The following is a 15,983-nucleotide window of genomic DNA, read 5'->3' as shown; positions in this document are numbered from 1 at the left end:
ATGTGTATTACACCTTCATTAGCATTATTTTGTGGAGGTTGCCTTGATTTTGCTAAAGATCACAGTTAGCAAAAGCTTACTTAAGCATTTTTTTTGGAGATTTTCTTTGTCTTTAAACCATTCAGTTATTAAGCAGGTACTATTTTTCTTTATTTTAAGGAATTGTATACTCTGCTTGTATACAATTAAATATGATCACACCTCTACGCAATTTCTCCTTCATGTCTCTTCAATATCCTCACCAATGTAAATTTCTCATCACTTCATGACATGTAGAAGGTCAGTTAATGTTGGCCATATGTGCATATGTATGGAGACAAACATTGCCACATAGGAAACTACCAATCACTATAGCTTCAAAAAAAAAAAAAAAAAAAAAAAAAGAAGAATTCTTCTTCTCCAGGAATTGTCTACATCCAACATCTCCTCAGTAAGTGGTAAAGTAAGTGAATAATCTCCCCTAGAGTTTTAACTAGCTTGGTCTTATGTAGGGCTTAAACATGGAACAGCAGCCATTATGATTCATAAATGTGATTACCATGTCCAGTAGACAGGATTTTCCAGCTCTGTTCCCCATGGTCCACCTCTTTCTTTCTGCCTCCTCTTTCTACTCTTTCTCTGTATTCTCTGAGCATAGGAGTGATATGAATAGGACTAGAAAATTTATATTTCCAACAATATATTAAAGATTAGGGGAATTTTGGGCAAATTTAGAACCTAGATTATGTGTGTTTTGCGTTATGCCTTCAGTTTTGCAGATTTTGGAACTAGAATGGAAACCCGAGGAAGGGAAGACATCTTAAGTGAGAAACAAAGGTGATAAATGGAAGAGGAATATAGATGATGTGAAAGTAAAAGTGTGTTGTGCTGAGAGAAAGGGAATGAGTAGGAAGGAAGCAACAGACTTAAAAAATGTTAAAAACTTTAAAAAAAAAAAACAAGGTTATCTAAGATCTTATTCAAAAGCCCAGGTTAAGCTAATTATATTAATTGGAGAAATGAAAACGAGGCTAACACAACATAAAGGGTGTCATGAGTTGTCTGGTGTAAACAAGTGAGAAGATAATGGCAGAGAGTTTAAAAGAATCAAAGAGAGAACATCAGGAAGCAGAAAAGTGATTTTGATGAAAACAGAAATATGTCTACATAGTAACCACAAAGTGGTAGAGAAACAGTGACAAGACATGTCTTACTGTAAGTGTCCTGTTGCCTAAGGACAGCATTGTCTCAGAAGTGAGAAAATTCAGAAAATTCCAAACTGTTCCCATCATAGTCATGGAGTTCTGTAAACATTACCTGGAGAGTCAGACCCTATCCTGAAGACACACTAGGGAGAAGTCATGTCCAGACCAGACAGTAGGACAGACTGAACTCATGTCACACAGACATGAGCAGAACTAATTAATTATACATTTATACAAAGAAGACATGACATCATGGGAAAAAAGCAAATTCTGTGCATATGCACAAAAGAGAACAAAACAAAGGGTGATGAATCCTTAGTCAGGAAAGTATGAATATCAAACTACAACAATGTGTTGATTTCTATAAATGTCATCATTGATTGGAATACTTTTATCTGCTCTGAGAAATGCCTTCCCCTGAGATCCAACTCCAGGGCTTAGTATAGCAGGAAGACATGCAAATAAGTCTTTTCTTTGACCATGAAAACCAGACCTGCTGACCATAAAGCTTTGACAGTGGAGACTTGTCCTGGATTCCAAAGTCCCCCTATTCAGCGATCACCACTGAACACAGAACACTAATCATGGACTTGAGGCTCAGCTGGTTTTTCCTTGTAATTATGTTGAGAGGTATTTTATAGAGAAAAGATGATGTGTGTTGTTTAAATGAAAGAAAAATGGCTCCTAGACAGTTTCATCACCAGCTTTCTTTTTGCTTTCAGGTGTCCAGTGTGAGGTGTCCCTGTTGGAGTTCGGGGGAGACTTAGTACAGATTTTATGTCTCTCTGAAGAGGTTCTGTGAACCAGAGTTCTGTGAGCTTTTAGCACCCCTTCCTGGTCCTTAGGATTCTGCAGTGAAGTTTGTATTTGACCTCACAGTCATATTCACTGTGTGCTTTGCAGAGTAATATGAGGTAGTGTCCTCAGATCCCAGACTTCTCATTTACAGGTACAGTGTAATCTGGAAATTATCTCTGAAGAAGGTGAATTAGCCCTTCATGGAATCAACAAAGTAGATTGTCTACTACCACCATTAATGCATGCTAACCACTCCAGCATCTCATAACCACACATGGGTCCCGAGGACCCTGTGAACTCTGTTTTTCTCCACGATCTATGCAGCATTCACACAGAAGCATATACAAATAATTTAAAATGAAGCATTTATTTAAAAGTTTCTCATTCCTTGCTGGGAGATAGCTCAATGGGAGAGTTCTGGTGGAGTATATATGTAGCTTTCATTCAAAAAATGCCATTGATCCAGAGGGGCAAGTGTGTGCTCGCCCAGCCCACAGGTCCCAGAAACAGAGTACAGGGACTCTCCAGCTTCTGCTGTGGAGACTTCTTTGTTTCACATTACTTTGCCTTCCACAAGCCTACCCTTTTGTCTGCAAAGTCCTTGGCCTAGCAATAGTCCCTGCTCCTACACTAAGAAGATCCATCAGAGGGCTAAGTGTGTATCTGCTCAGCCCGACAGCCCTGGCAATGAGGTACAGGGCTCCTCCAACTCCTGTTGCAGGGGCTTCTTTGTTAAACATGACCCTTCCCACCTCCAAGTCTGCCCTTTTGTCTGTGAGGTCCTCAGCCCAGCAAGAGTCCCTGCTCCTGTACTGAGGAGATCCATCCAGAGGGGTAAGTGTGTGCCCGCCTGGCCAGAAGGTCTTGGGAACAGAGTACAGGGCCCCTCCAGCTCTTGCTACAGGGGCTTCTTTGTTCCACATGACTCTGCCTCCCCCAAGTCTGCCCTTTTGTCTGCTAGATCCTTGGCCCAGCAAGAGTCTCTGCTCCTGTACTGAGGAGATACATCCAAAGGGGTAAGTTTGTGCACACCTGGCTGGCTGGTCTCAGGAATGGAGTACAGCCCCCCTCCACATACCTAAACATTTCTGGCCATTCAGCGGGGTGTCTCCTAAGCTACTAGCTTTCTCTAGTTACCCCATCCCATCTTGCCCCCAAGAACTCCTTTTCAACTGTAGGGTCCTTAGATCCACCATCACAGCCTGCTTCAGGGCAGAGGGGATCTGAGAGCCAGCTCCAGTGCTGAGGGATCCTAAGAGAGGGCAGACCGAGAAAAACCCGCAAGTACACAGTCAGTCACAGCAAAGATTGGACTAAGATGCTAACACTCTCATGGCTGCATTTGAAGGAAGAAATGTGCAGGCACCAATGCAAGAATTCCTCCAACAACCTGAACTGAGGTATGGCTGGATATGGAAAATCAGGGTAAATGAACAGGAACTATGAAGTCAAGTATAATAACAGAATACAAGAGATAAAATAAAGAATCTCAAGCGCTGAAGATACCAAAAAGGAAGTAACTCATTGATCAAAGAAAACAGCAAATCCAACAAATTCTTAACAGAAAACAGGAAATCTGGGATACCACGAAAAGACCAATTAGGTCTACTCCTAAGAATAATAGGGATAAAAGAAGGAGAAGAATTACAGCACAAAGGCCCAGAAATATACCCAACAAAATTATAGAAGAAAACTTTCCCAACCTAAAGAAGGATATTCCTATGGAGGTACAAGAAGCATACAGAACACCAAATATACTGGATCAAAAAAATTCACTTGTCATATAATAAACAAAACACAAAAAATACAGAATAAAGAAAGAATATTAAAAGCTGCAAAGGAAAAGGGTCAAGTAACATATAAAGGTAAACCTATCAGAATTACACCTGACTGCTCTATGGAAACCATGAAAGCCAGAAAGTCTTGAATAGATGTGCTGCAGTCACTAAGAGACTAGATGCAAGCCCAGACTACTGTATTCAGGAAAGCCTTCTTTCACCATCGATGGAGAAAAAAAAAAGATATTCCAGGACAAAAACCGATTTAAAAAATACATAGCTACAAACCCAGCCTTATAGAAAGTACTAGAAGGAAAACCAAAACCCAAGGAAGCCAACAACACTCATAATAACACAGACAGCTGACAACCCTCCACCAGCACAACTCAAAGAATGGAAACACACAAACACTACCACCAAAAGAAAATAACTGGAATTAAGAACTGGTCATTAATATCACTTAATATCCATGGACTCAATTCAGCTATTAAAAAGGCACTATTTAAGAGAATGGATATAAAAACAGGATCCAACAGTCTGTTGTTTACAAGAAACAAACCTCAACCTAAAATAAAGACACTACCTCAGAAAAAGGGTTGGTAAAAGGTTTTCCAATGTATAACCCCAGTAGCACAGACAATAAAAACAAAATGAATAAATGGCACCTTCTGAAACAGAGAAGCTTCTGTAAAGCAAAAAAAAAAAAGAAAGAAAGAAAGAAAAAGAAAAATAGGAGATTTTCACCAACCCTGCATCAGATAAAGGCCTGATCTCCAAAATATATAAAGAACTCAAGAAACTAGAAATTCAAATTCAAATTAATCCAATTAAAAATGGGGTACTGAACTGAACAGAGAATTCTCAACAGAAGAAGTTCAAATGGCCAAAAGATACTTAAGGTCATGTTCAACATCGTTAGCGATCAAGGAAATGTAAATCAAAACAACTTTGAAATACCATCTTACACCTTTCAGAATGGCTAAAATCAAAAACACTAATGATAACCTATGACGGAAAGGATGTGGAGTAAGTCAGTCATCCACTGCTGGTAGGAATGCAAACTTGTGCAACCACTATGGAAATCAGTGTGGCGGTTTCTCCAGAAGCTGGAAGTCAACCAACCTCAAGATCCAGCAATCCACTCTTGAGAATATACCCAAGAGATACCCAATCATACTACAGAAGCATTTGTTCCACTGTGTTCATAGCGGCACTATTTGCAACAGCCAGAATCTGGAAATAACCTAGATGCCCCTCAATGGAAGAATGGATAAAGAAACTGTGGAATATATACACAGTGGTAAAAATCAATGACATCTTGAATTTTGCATGCAAATGGATGGAAATAAAAAACACTATCCTGAGTGAAATAACCCAGACCCAAAAAGATGAATATGGTATGTACTCACTCATTAGTGTATTCTAGCTATAAGCGAAGGACATCAATCCTATAGTTTGCGATCCTAGAGAAGCTAAATAATAAGGTAAACCCAAAGAAAAACATATATAGATATATAGATACTCCTGGAAATTGGAAGAAGACAAGATTGCCAGGCAAAAGTGGGGAGCATGGAAGTGGGGTTAAGGTGCGGGGATGGGAGAGGGGGAGAAACAAGGGAGAAAGGGAGGATTGGGGAGAGCTTGGGGGAGTGGGATGGTTGAGATGGAGAAAAGGCGGATTTGGGAGCAGGGAAGAAGATATCTTAATTAAGGAGCCATTTTAGACTAAATGGGGAAGATCCTATCTCTACAAATGTTCTCACTGAATGCTGTCTCTCTGACACCTCAGACAGCCTCTCAGACTGAATCCTCAGACTGTGTTGAGTTCTTGTCTCCTCCCATCTTTTATTCTTCTCTCTGCCCAGGCATCTGACTCCTGACTCTACCTCCCTAGTGCTGGGATTAAAGGCATACGATCCCAGTTGCTGGGAACACTCTGTGTGAACTCTGTTTCTGTTATGCACAGATTCAATCCTTTGTCGTCCAGGGTTGTATTGCACTCACAGAGATCTGTCCACCTCTGTCTTCCTACTGCTGGATTTACAGGTGTGTGCCACTACTGCCTGTGCTCTATGGCTAACTAGTGGCTTACCTCTGCAGTCTAATCTTCAGGAAGCTTTATTTGTAAAATCACAAACAAAATATCACTACACCTCCAAGACATATGTTTTCATAAAACTGAACAATGTTCAAACGTCAAAGACAGCCACTGTGCCAGACACACAGTGAGAAAACTCCAGTGTGAGCTTGGCCAGAAACCTTTCTACTCAGACCAGCATGGGATATGGAGGACCAACAAGTACTCCCAGAAAGAGAGGTGGTCACTTAAAAAACTAGGAAGTTCAAGAATATGCTGCATTTACACCTGTTTGATGTCATAACCTTTTCTTTTACAGAAGGAAATCTTCTAGAGTACCATTTATCAGTAATAATCTATTAATCTTGCTTTTTAATTACACAATAAACACCTTTGTTCCTCCACAATACTCTAAGATGTCTAATTGCTTCCTTTCAGACAAATCTTATACCTGTCAGAATGGCAAAAAAAAAAAAAAAAAAAAAAAAAAAAAAACACCTATGATAGCTTAGGCTGAAGAGGATGTGGAGTAGGGGAATACTCATCCATTGCTGATGGGAAGGCAAACTTATAAAACCACTTGGGAAATCAGTATGGTGGTTTCTCTAAGAATTGGGAATCAACCTAGCTCAGGATACAGCAATACCACTCTTGGGCATATACCCAAAAGATGATGGATCGTACTACAAAAACATTTGTTCAGCTATGTGTATAGAAGCATTATATGTAATAGTCAAAACCTGAAAACAACCTAAATGCCCCTCATTAGAAGAATGGATAAAGAAAATGTGGCATGTTTACACATTAGAATACTACTCAGCAGTAAATATCAATGGCATTTTAAATTTTGCATGCAAATGGATGAATTTAGAAAACACTATACTGAGTGAGGTAACCCAGATTCAAAAAGGATGACCATGGTATGTATTCATGCATAAGTGGATACTACCTATAAACAAAGCACATTCAGCCTACAGATCATGATCATAGAGAAGCTACATAAAAAGTTGAGCCCCAAGGGAAATATATATCCACCTGGGAATTGGAAATGGACAGGAATGACTGTCAGTGTTGGGAGAATGGTGGTGGGGTAAGAGGGGAGAGTAGGCGGAGAAGAGGAGGGGAGAGGAGAACTTGCAGGAATGGGATAGTCAAGATGGAGGAAGGACAAAGATAAGAGCAAGGAAAGAGTTCTTGATTGAAGGAGTCATTATAGTGTTAGCATAAATCTGTATCTAGAGAAATTTCAAGGAATCAAAAAGAATGACCCCCCATAGGAGCCTGAGCAATAGAGGCAGAAACTGATGGAGGTAGAGGCAGAGACCCACATCCCAAAATCCAGTTGAAGAATGAAAGGAATGAGAATATGAGCAAGGAGGTTAATTAAGACCATGATACATTAGCCCACTAAAACAGTTTGCTTGAGCGAATGGGAGCTCACCAACTCTAGCTGAACTGGGAAGGACCACAAATAGGACCAAACCAGTTTCTCTAAATAGGGTTTACCTTTGCATGGCTGGAACAGACTGAAGGACAACTAACATGGCACCAGGATTTATCCCTACCGCTTGTACTGGCTTTTTCGGATCCTATTCCCTTTGGATGTATACTTTGCTCAGCCTAGGTATGGTATTGAGGGCCTTGGACCTTCTATAAGACAATGTGCCTTACCCTCTCTGAGAAATAGATGGTGGTACAGTGGGAGGGTGTGTGGAGGGAATGGGAGAATGGGAGGGAGTGGGAACTTCGATTGTTTTTTTTAAAAAAAATTCTAATAAATTAAAAAAAAATGAAAGTTCGCAAGAGACTTGACTCTAGAGGGGTTCCCAGGTGTCCAAGGAGATGTTCCCAGCTTGTTCCTTGGGCAGCAGAGGAGAGGGTGCCTGAAGCACAGTGTACCATAGCCACACTGATGAATATCTTGCATATCACCATAGAACCTTCATCTGGATATGGGTGGAGATAGAGAAAGAGACCCACATTGGAGCACTATACTGAGCTCCCAAGGTCCAAATGAAGAGCAGAAGGAGGGAGAACATGAGCAAGGAAGTCAGCACCACAAAGGGTGTGTCCACCCACGGGACAGTGGAACTGATCTAATGGGAGCTCACCATGGCCATCTGGACTGGGACTGAATGAGCATGTGATAAAGCTGCACTGTCTGAATATGGCTGACAATGAGGGATGACTGAAAAGCCAAGGACAATGCCACTGGGTTTTGATCCTACTTCATGTTCTGGCTTTGTGGGAGCCTAGTCAGTTTGGATGTCCACCTTCCTAGACCTGGATGGAGCGGGGAGGACCTTGGACTTCCCACAGGGCAGGGGACCCTGACTGTTCTTAGGACTGGAGAGGGAGGGGAAAGGGAAGTGGGGGAGAGGGAGGGAAATGGGAGGAGAGAAAGAGGTAGAAATTATTAATAAAAAATATAAAAAAACTGTGAAAGAAAGCAAAGTAAAAGAAAATTTTAAAAAAAGGAAATAATGAAGGACTCCAGCAGTTCTTAGTTGGATGGGAAGATGGTCCCAGATAGAGTTACCTACCAGTGTTCCTAAATCATTTGCTTTCTGAATTTATTGTTTTGAGCCTCAGTTATATAGTTTATATTATTTTCCTTTATTCTTTAGAATCTCTAAATATGATATTATTTCATCCAGTTCCTCTAAAATCTGGCAAACATGGGCCTCTACCAACCTTATACTTATTTAAGCATAGTTAGTGCAGCCCATATGTGCATGTGTGTGAACCCATGCACTGCAATATTGGAAACCTACCAGTAACCATACCCTCAAAAAAGAGCGACTATGTCCCTTGTCCAGAAAACACATTTCCATCTGCTCCTCAGTAAAAAGTAGGACCAAGGAATTATCAGCCATATCTATACCAGTGTTTTGGCTGGCTTGATCCTAGTTCGGATGTATACAGACATCAGCCATTATGAGTCCATGATTGTAATATTCATGACATGTCCAAAAGACAGCATTTCAAAGCACCTGTGTTCCACTCCTTCCCTTCTTCCCTCTTTTTTTTTCATCAGTGTTCTCTGAGCCTTGGAAGAACTCCAATGATTCTGGAAATCGTATATCATGCACCATATTGAAGATTAGGAAGAACAGTTTCTGCCTTATAGAAAATCCAGATTGTTTGTTTGAGACTCTGTGTATGTGGTGTTCTGAATTCTATTTTGTAGGCTCAGAACTAGAATAGAAGTCAAGAAAGGAAAAGACATCTTAAGTGAGGGGCAAGAGGGAAATGACACAGGGAAAGACAGAGGTTTTGAAATGAAATGTTGCATGTAGTGAAAGAAAGGGGATGAGTCAGTAGGAAGCATGAGAATTCAGAAATATAAAAATAGAGTCTTCTGACAATACAAAACTGATGCCAAAGTTTGGGGCTTTTTTATTAAATTTTATTAAGTGCCCCCATTAAGCTGACTATATAAATATGCAGAAACAAAAACTGACCTAAGGCAAATTGAAGACAGCCATGTGCTTCCTGGTATCAAGTTGGGGAAAAATCACAGTGGGGAGTAGAAAGAGATCTTATGAAATCTGTTCATGTTATGTAAAGACATACACACACACACACATATATATACATACATATATATATATGTATATATATATCCATAGAAATTAATGATAGAAAGATAGACTACCACAAGGAATGTTTCATTTGCAAACTTCCTGGGGACATAAGACAGCATTTCTCAGAACTGAGGAAAATTCAGAAAAGTCTCAAGTGTCATAGAGAAGGAGTTCTACTTAGAGGCAGTTATTATCCCACCCAAGATCCACCTCAGGAAGAAGCCATGTCCAGCAGAGACAAAGGGACAGACAGAGATAATATCTAGAAGCATAGCAGTGTGGAGCTTTTCAATTGCACATTGATCCTAAAGAGTCATGACAGTGTGGAAACCCAACATTTTCTATTCATATGGTGAAAAGTGAACTAAGTACAGTGTGGTGAATCCCTAAGAAGGAAAATGTGTACACAGCTATGTTAATGCTTCAATTTCTATAACTGCCATCAGACTTATATCTGTGCTGAGTACTGACTTCTGCCCAGGTCCAACTACAGAGCCTGCAGGAAGATATGCAAATAAGGTTGCTTTGTGTCCATAAAAACTAGAACTTCTCTGAATTGTCGGCTCTGGCATAGGAGACCACCCTTGGATTCCGAAATCCTCCCAGTCAGGGTTCAGCACTGAAATCAGAACGCTCATCCTGGACTTAGGGCTTATACTGATTTTCTCTGTCCTTATATCAAAAGGTAATTTATAAAGATGAGATACTGTGTGTTGTGTGGAAACAAGAAAGAGAAAAAAATGTTTTTTTTCATCAGTTTTCTAACCAGAGTTCTTTGTGTTTACAGGTGTTCAGTGTGAGGTAGAGTTGCTGGAGTCTGGGGGAGGCTTAGTGCAGCCTGGAAGGTCCCTGACACTCTCCTGTGCAGCCTCTGGATTTACCTTCAGTAATGCTGGCATGAGCTGGGTCCGCCAGGCTCCTGAGAAGGGGCTGGAGTGGGTGGCATACATTAGTTACAATGGTGGTACCACCAGTTATACTGACGCTGTAAAGGGCCGGTTCACAATCTCCAGAGACAATGCCAAGAACACTCTGCACCTGTAAATGAGCAGACTGAGGTTTGAAGACAGCCATGTATTACTGTGCAAGAGACACAACACAATGAGTGAATGCTACTGTGAGCTCAGACAAAAACACCCCAGTGGGGACGACAGAACCAGCAGGGGGCGCTGAGATCACATACAAATCAGGGTCACAGAAGAGCCTGCTCAGAGAAGCATGGAAGACTGGACTTCTCTGTGTCTGCACTGCCGCTCGATATCACATTTAGGGATTTTCTCTACAGGTATAGAGTGTAGTAATCCTTGGATGTCCAAATATTTATTTCATTTTTTCCTCTTGGTGTGTGTGTGTGTTTATTTATTACAGTGTTTCTCCTTGATTCCCTTTAACTGTCTATCTAGCTCTCTCAATGTCTCTCTCACACACACTACTTCTTTCTCTCTCACACACTTTTTCTCTACCTACTCTGTGTATGTGTGTGTTTGTGCTGACATATGATGTTCAATCAGGCTCTGTTTTTCTCTTTTCAATGTGTGGCAAACATTGTTACTCATATGTGCAGTCTGCTCTCATATTTACCTTTTAATTCAGGTGTATGAGTTGAACATGTATCGTGAGAATCTTGAAACGGTCATGGAGTCCAGACTCAGAATAGGAATCACTACTGTGGGTGAAGTTTCCCTCTACTTCTCCTTGTCCTCGTCCTTCTGTTTTCTTTGTTTCGTTTGATTTATCCTACCTACCCCAACATTCTTGAGATACATGCTCAATAGATTGATCCTTTACAGAATCCATTATAAGTGTTGGGCATCAAGGAAGAAGAATTTATTGTTCCTGGTGTATATTTTAATAGTGCATCAAAAATTATTTTCTGTAGAAAAAATGTGATGTTTTAAAAGATTCAGCTTGGCTTGTAGCTCTGTGGTAGAGTGCTTTCTGATCCTGTGAAATGTTTTAACTTCAAGAATCAAAGTCTCTTAAGATAGGAATTAAGCACTTAGACAAATATCATTTCTCACTTTCAGAGACTTAAATGAGCCACTCTCATGGCTGAAAAAGGAATGGAAGTCCCCAGAATAGGAAGTGAAGTTGGGAAGTTTTGAAGAAGGAACAAGTATCCAGGAGTTCATCTCTTGGAATCTTTAGCAAGCAGTTCATCTAATATTTACAGCACCAATCACACAGTTCTAAGTAACTACAAACCATGAATCCAATGCAGGGTAAGGACAATGCTTGAATGGCTGGAAATGCTAACTGAGTATACTGTGTGTGCACTGTGTATGGTTTTCACATGTATCTGGAGGCTAGAGAAAAGACTGAGTGTATTTATCAGTTGAATTTCTATCGTAATTTTGAATCAGAATCTCATGGTGAACCTGGAGCGCACATGTTCACATACAATCTTGGAATGGCAAGTCTTAGAGAACCTCCAGTCACAATGCACCCAGTTCTGGGAATATAGGATAAATCATCACACCCAGCTTCTAAACTAAGTGTTCTAAATCAAGCTATGATTCTCATACTGGGAGGCTGGCACCTTACCACTCAAGCCAACTCAGGAGCATGGATATTATAATTATACATTGATAAAAGAACTATAATCTATAAAATGCAAATATGTGTATTGTATGATACTTTTTAAAAGAGAAAATGTATTTCCAATTATGGATTTTTAAACCATTAACTGTCTATATGAAAATGTATGCCTTGAGTCTAAATGCTTATATATCCTCATAAATAACTCTTAAAATTGACTATTATGGAAATCTGGAAACTGGGAAATGGTAGGATCTGCAAAAGAAGAGAGAAAGTAAATAATTATCAGAATATATTGTGTTGAAAGTTTTTCAAGAAAATAAATTCATTAATTATAAACAATGCTTCATTTGATGGTTAGGCATTGTGAAGCATTCATTCAATAGGGAGACATAAGCAAAAAATTCTCTCATATCTTGGTCTATATAGAAAGTCCAGACCACTCAGATGACCCTATCAAAAAAGGAAGTAAGTCAACCACTCTACCTGTGAATGGAAGAGTGTTTCTGAGTGTTGCTGTGTAAGATGGGTATGGAACTGTATCTGGAAGTGGGACTCTTATTCTGTGTGTGTGTGTGTGTGTGTGTGTGTGTGTGTGTGTGTGTGTCTGTCTATGTTTGAAAGTGTGGATGTAGCTTGAAGGGGAACTCTGTGTGTGGCTGAGGTTGCAGTTCACCAGCCTGTCATGTTCCCAACTTCCTTACTTTCATGAGAAGAATTTTCAACATAGTGATCTATTAATGTGATCAACACTATGAACAAAACTAACATGCAAATGAAAGGGTTTCTGTCTTTCTGTCATCTTAACTCTCAAAATCCATCATGAGGAAAATCAGGACATTAAATCAAGAAATGCTCTTCGATAGAAGAATGGATAAGGAAAATGTGGTATATTTACATGATAGAGTAGTACATAGCAGAAAAAAATAACAAAATCTTGAATTTCGCAGGCAAATTGATATAGTTAGAAAACATCATTTTGAGTGAGGTGACCCAGACCCAGAAAAACAATTATCACATGTACTCACTAATAAGTGGTTTTTCAACATAAAGCAAAGAAAACCAACCTACAAATCACAATCCCAGAGAACCTAGACAACAATGAGGTACCTAAGAAAGACATACATAGACCTAATCTACAGGGGTAGTAGAAAACAAGACAAGATCTCCTGAGTAAATTGGGAATATGGGGACCTTGGGAGAGGGTTGAAGGGAAGGACAGTGGTAGAGAATGGAACAGAGAAAAATGTAGAGCTCATTAAAAATCAATAAATAAAAAAAGATAAGGGCCTGAAGGTGAGAACTGAATCAGAAAGCATGAGCTCTGTTTAATAGCTTGCTCTCCATGTTTGTTCAGTCTGCTTTCTTATACAAACCAGGAACACCTTCCCATGGATGCCATCCTCAACATCAGCATGGGCCCTCCCACATCAGTCATTAATCAAGAAAATGGCTCCCACAGAATTGCCTGTAGACCAATTTAATGGAGGCATATTTCCCAGCTGAAGTTCTTTGTTCCCTGATGACTCTATTCTGTATTATGTTGATGAAATTCTAACCACAGCAAAAATGGACATGCTGGTATTGTCATGATAATGTGGGCCATTAAATGAGTGTCATTGTCCACTATATAAGAAATAAAAATGACTGATGAAACACTTAAGAATAAGGATCCGGGGCTGGAGAGATGGCTCAGTGGTTAAGAGCATTGCCTGCTCTTCCAAAGGTCCTGAGTTCAATTCCCGGCAACCACATGGTGGCTCACAACCATCTGTAATGGGGTCTGGTGCCCTCTTCTGGCCTGCAGATATACACACAGACAGAATATTGTATACATAATAAATAAATATTTAAAAAAAAGAATAAGGATCCGCCTCTCAAATAGAAGATAATTATAAATACTATGGGACTTCACCATAAACTCACTCCCTTTTTTTTGCACAATGAACACATGAGTTCACACATACTAAACGTTAATAATCACAAGTTATCTTCTAGATTAGAAATAAGAATAACATGCCTCTACTGACAACAAAAGAATTAATTCTAAGTTTTCATAAGTATGATTTCTGATCACTATGAACCCCAATTCCATTCTAAATCCAATCTATGACTTTTCAGAGACAATCAAATGCATTGAGTAAGTGATCCTCAGGTAAGGTATAGTTATTAAAGTGCAAATGAAATAGCACTACACCTTTCAAAGGGATCATGGTTCTGCTAGACATTGCTTAATAATGTGTAGGCTCTTAAGAGAATTACAAAGGCCATGTGACCAGAAATAGATGAGTTGTGTTTAAATGAAGTGGGATTTTCATTTGGAATAGATTTTTTTTTCACTTTCATGTTTATTTCCTGATACCACAGTTACACTATCTCTCCATCTGGAATCTCTGTCTGAAATCCTGAGCCCCATAACATTCCATAAAGACCCCCTCAAGGAATGGTGCTTCTACCACTCAAATTCTCACAGTCATTATACTATGTGTCATTAGTGTGGCGCTGTTCCTTGAATTAAAGTGGGGACTTGCAATGAACCAGCTCAGCCAGGGCACTAGAATCGATGGGACAAGGTCTCAGGAGTAGGTGCGTAGGAGTCAGTGGATGACAGACACAAGACTCAAAGGAATTCCATCTGAATGAATCTTTACTAGGCATGAGGCTCATCATAATTACAGAAAAAATGCTTAACAGAATGTATTGTTTTTCATATGATACAGATTATTCTTAGAATCATTTTATCAGATACATGAGAATAGATTTTCATCAGACAGATGTTCCTGGTATGAGCCTGTGATTGGTCATGCTTGTCTTGGCTTGGCACTTGTTTTGATATAAAACTTTATCTAGGTTATAAATTCATTGCATTTTGAGCTAAGGGCAAGAAGTCAGGGTTAATAGTCAAATAAACTACTGTGTTTTTATATTTCTGCAATATATGCAGAAAAACTTCTTTTCTTCTCTTCCATGTTTCTAACTCTTTTTCAAACCTCACCCAAAACCAATCTCAAGATTTTACATTTATCTCACTCTTCTTATACTTATCCCATCTTTGCTGAACTGTTTCAATTCCTTAATTAAGTTTGCCTTTTACCCTTTATTTACTAAGCACCACGTTACACCTGTAAAGTTTTTTCTCTTGAATTTTAACTCATCATCTTCCATTAGCTTCATATACTCCTATACAGGGCAATGGCTCATCAGTAGATATTGGAAACATAAACAAACTATCTTTCTTTCCAGAAGAAATTAGACTGAATTCCTTAAAACTTAAGTAGGTAATGCCCAAAGTTCAAGGACTCCAATGCAAGAAGAACAGCACACACACACACACACACACACACACACACACACACACACCCCTTCTCTGTAGGTACACTTCCTTGAAGATTGTGCCAAATCTTACATGAGTGACCACATAGACTCCGCAGGAGGTGGCATAACAGGAACTGAAGTTACATTAGTCAGAATTTTAAAATTTATTGAGGTATTTTCAGCATACTACAATCTCTGCTTACTAATGTATATCTTGATGTACATTATAAGAGTTGTCTTGTGAGTAAACACTGGTAAAAACATTGATTTCTCTACTGGGGTTCAACATTCATTTCGCTCCTGAGGTTCCCATCAATATTACATCATACAATTCTTAAAGCCACTTTGAAGCTCATGTATTGAAATGTTTATACTTTCTGGGTGAGTTTTCCTGGTCTTTTCGTCCTTAGAAAGATGCTCACTGAAATTTGATAATGGTTGTTATATTTTTAATAATTTTCTAATCTCATAGATTGTCTTCAGTCTTTAAGGTCAAACACCTGAGTCGTCAAAGTTGTGGAATCTATGTTATGAAGTATCTTTGCTTCCCTCTATCTTGAAACTCAGCAGATATTCAAAAAAATTAAATTTAATGTACTTTTTACAAATTCATGAAACATAAAAGTTTATGGTTATTGTCATGTTCCCCCTTCAGAGATCCTACAATTATCTCATTAGCCTGCGGGGCCCCATGAATACACTTGAA

General features: G+C 39.3%; 1 gene segment (V, D, J or C); it reads left to right on the top strand.

The window, feature by feature from the left end:
- The first annotated feature begins 1,768 nt into the window (after positions 1 to 1,768).
- LOC126494713 (immunoglobulin heavy variable 3-30-like) lies at positions 1,769 to 10,468 on the top strand. The segment is given in 2 exon segments: positions 1,769 to 1,814; positions 10,212 to 10,468. Coding segments are annotated over 2 exon segments (303 nt in total).
- The last annotated feature ends 5,515 nt before the right edge of the window (positions 10,469 to 15,983 follow it).

The sequence above is a fragment of the Alexandromys fortis genome, unplaced genomic scaffold (genome assembly GCF_014885135.2).
Source record: "Alexandromys fortis isolate MF-2015 unplaced genomic scaffold, M_Fortis_MF-2015_v1.1 scaffold_323, whole genome shotgun sequence".
Classification (NCBI taxonomy): Eukaryota; Metazoa; Chordata; class Mammalia; order Rodentia; family Cricetidae; genus Alexandromys; species Alexandromys fortis.
The sequence above is the reverse complement of the archived record's forward strand: the minus strand, read 5'-3'. Positions and strand labels throughout refer to the sequence as shown.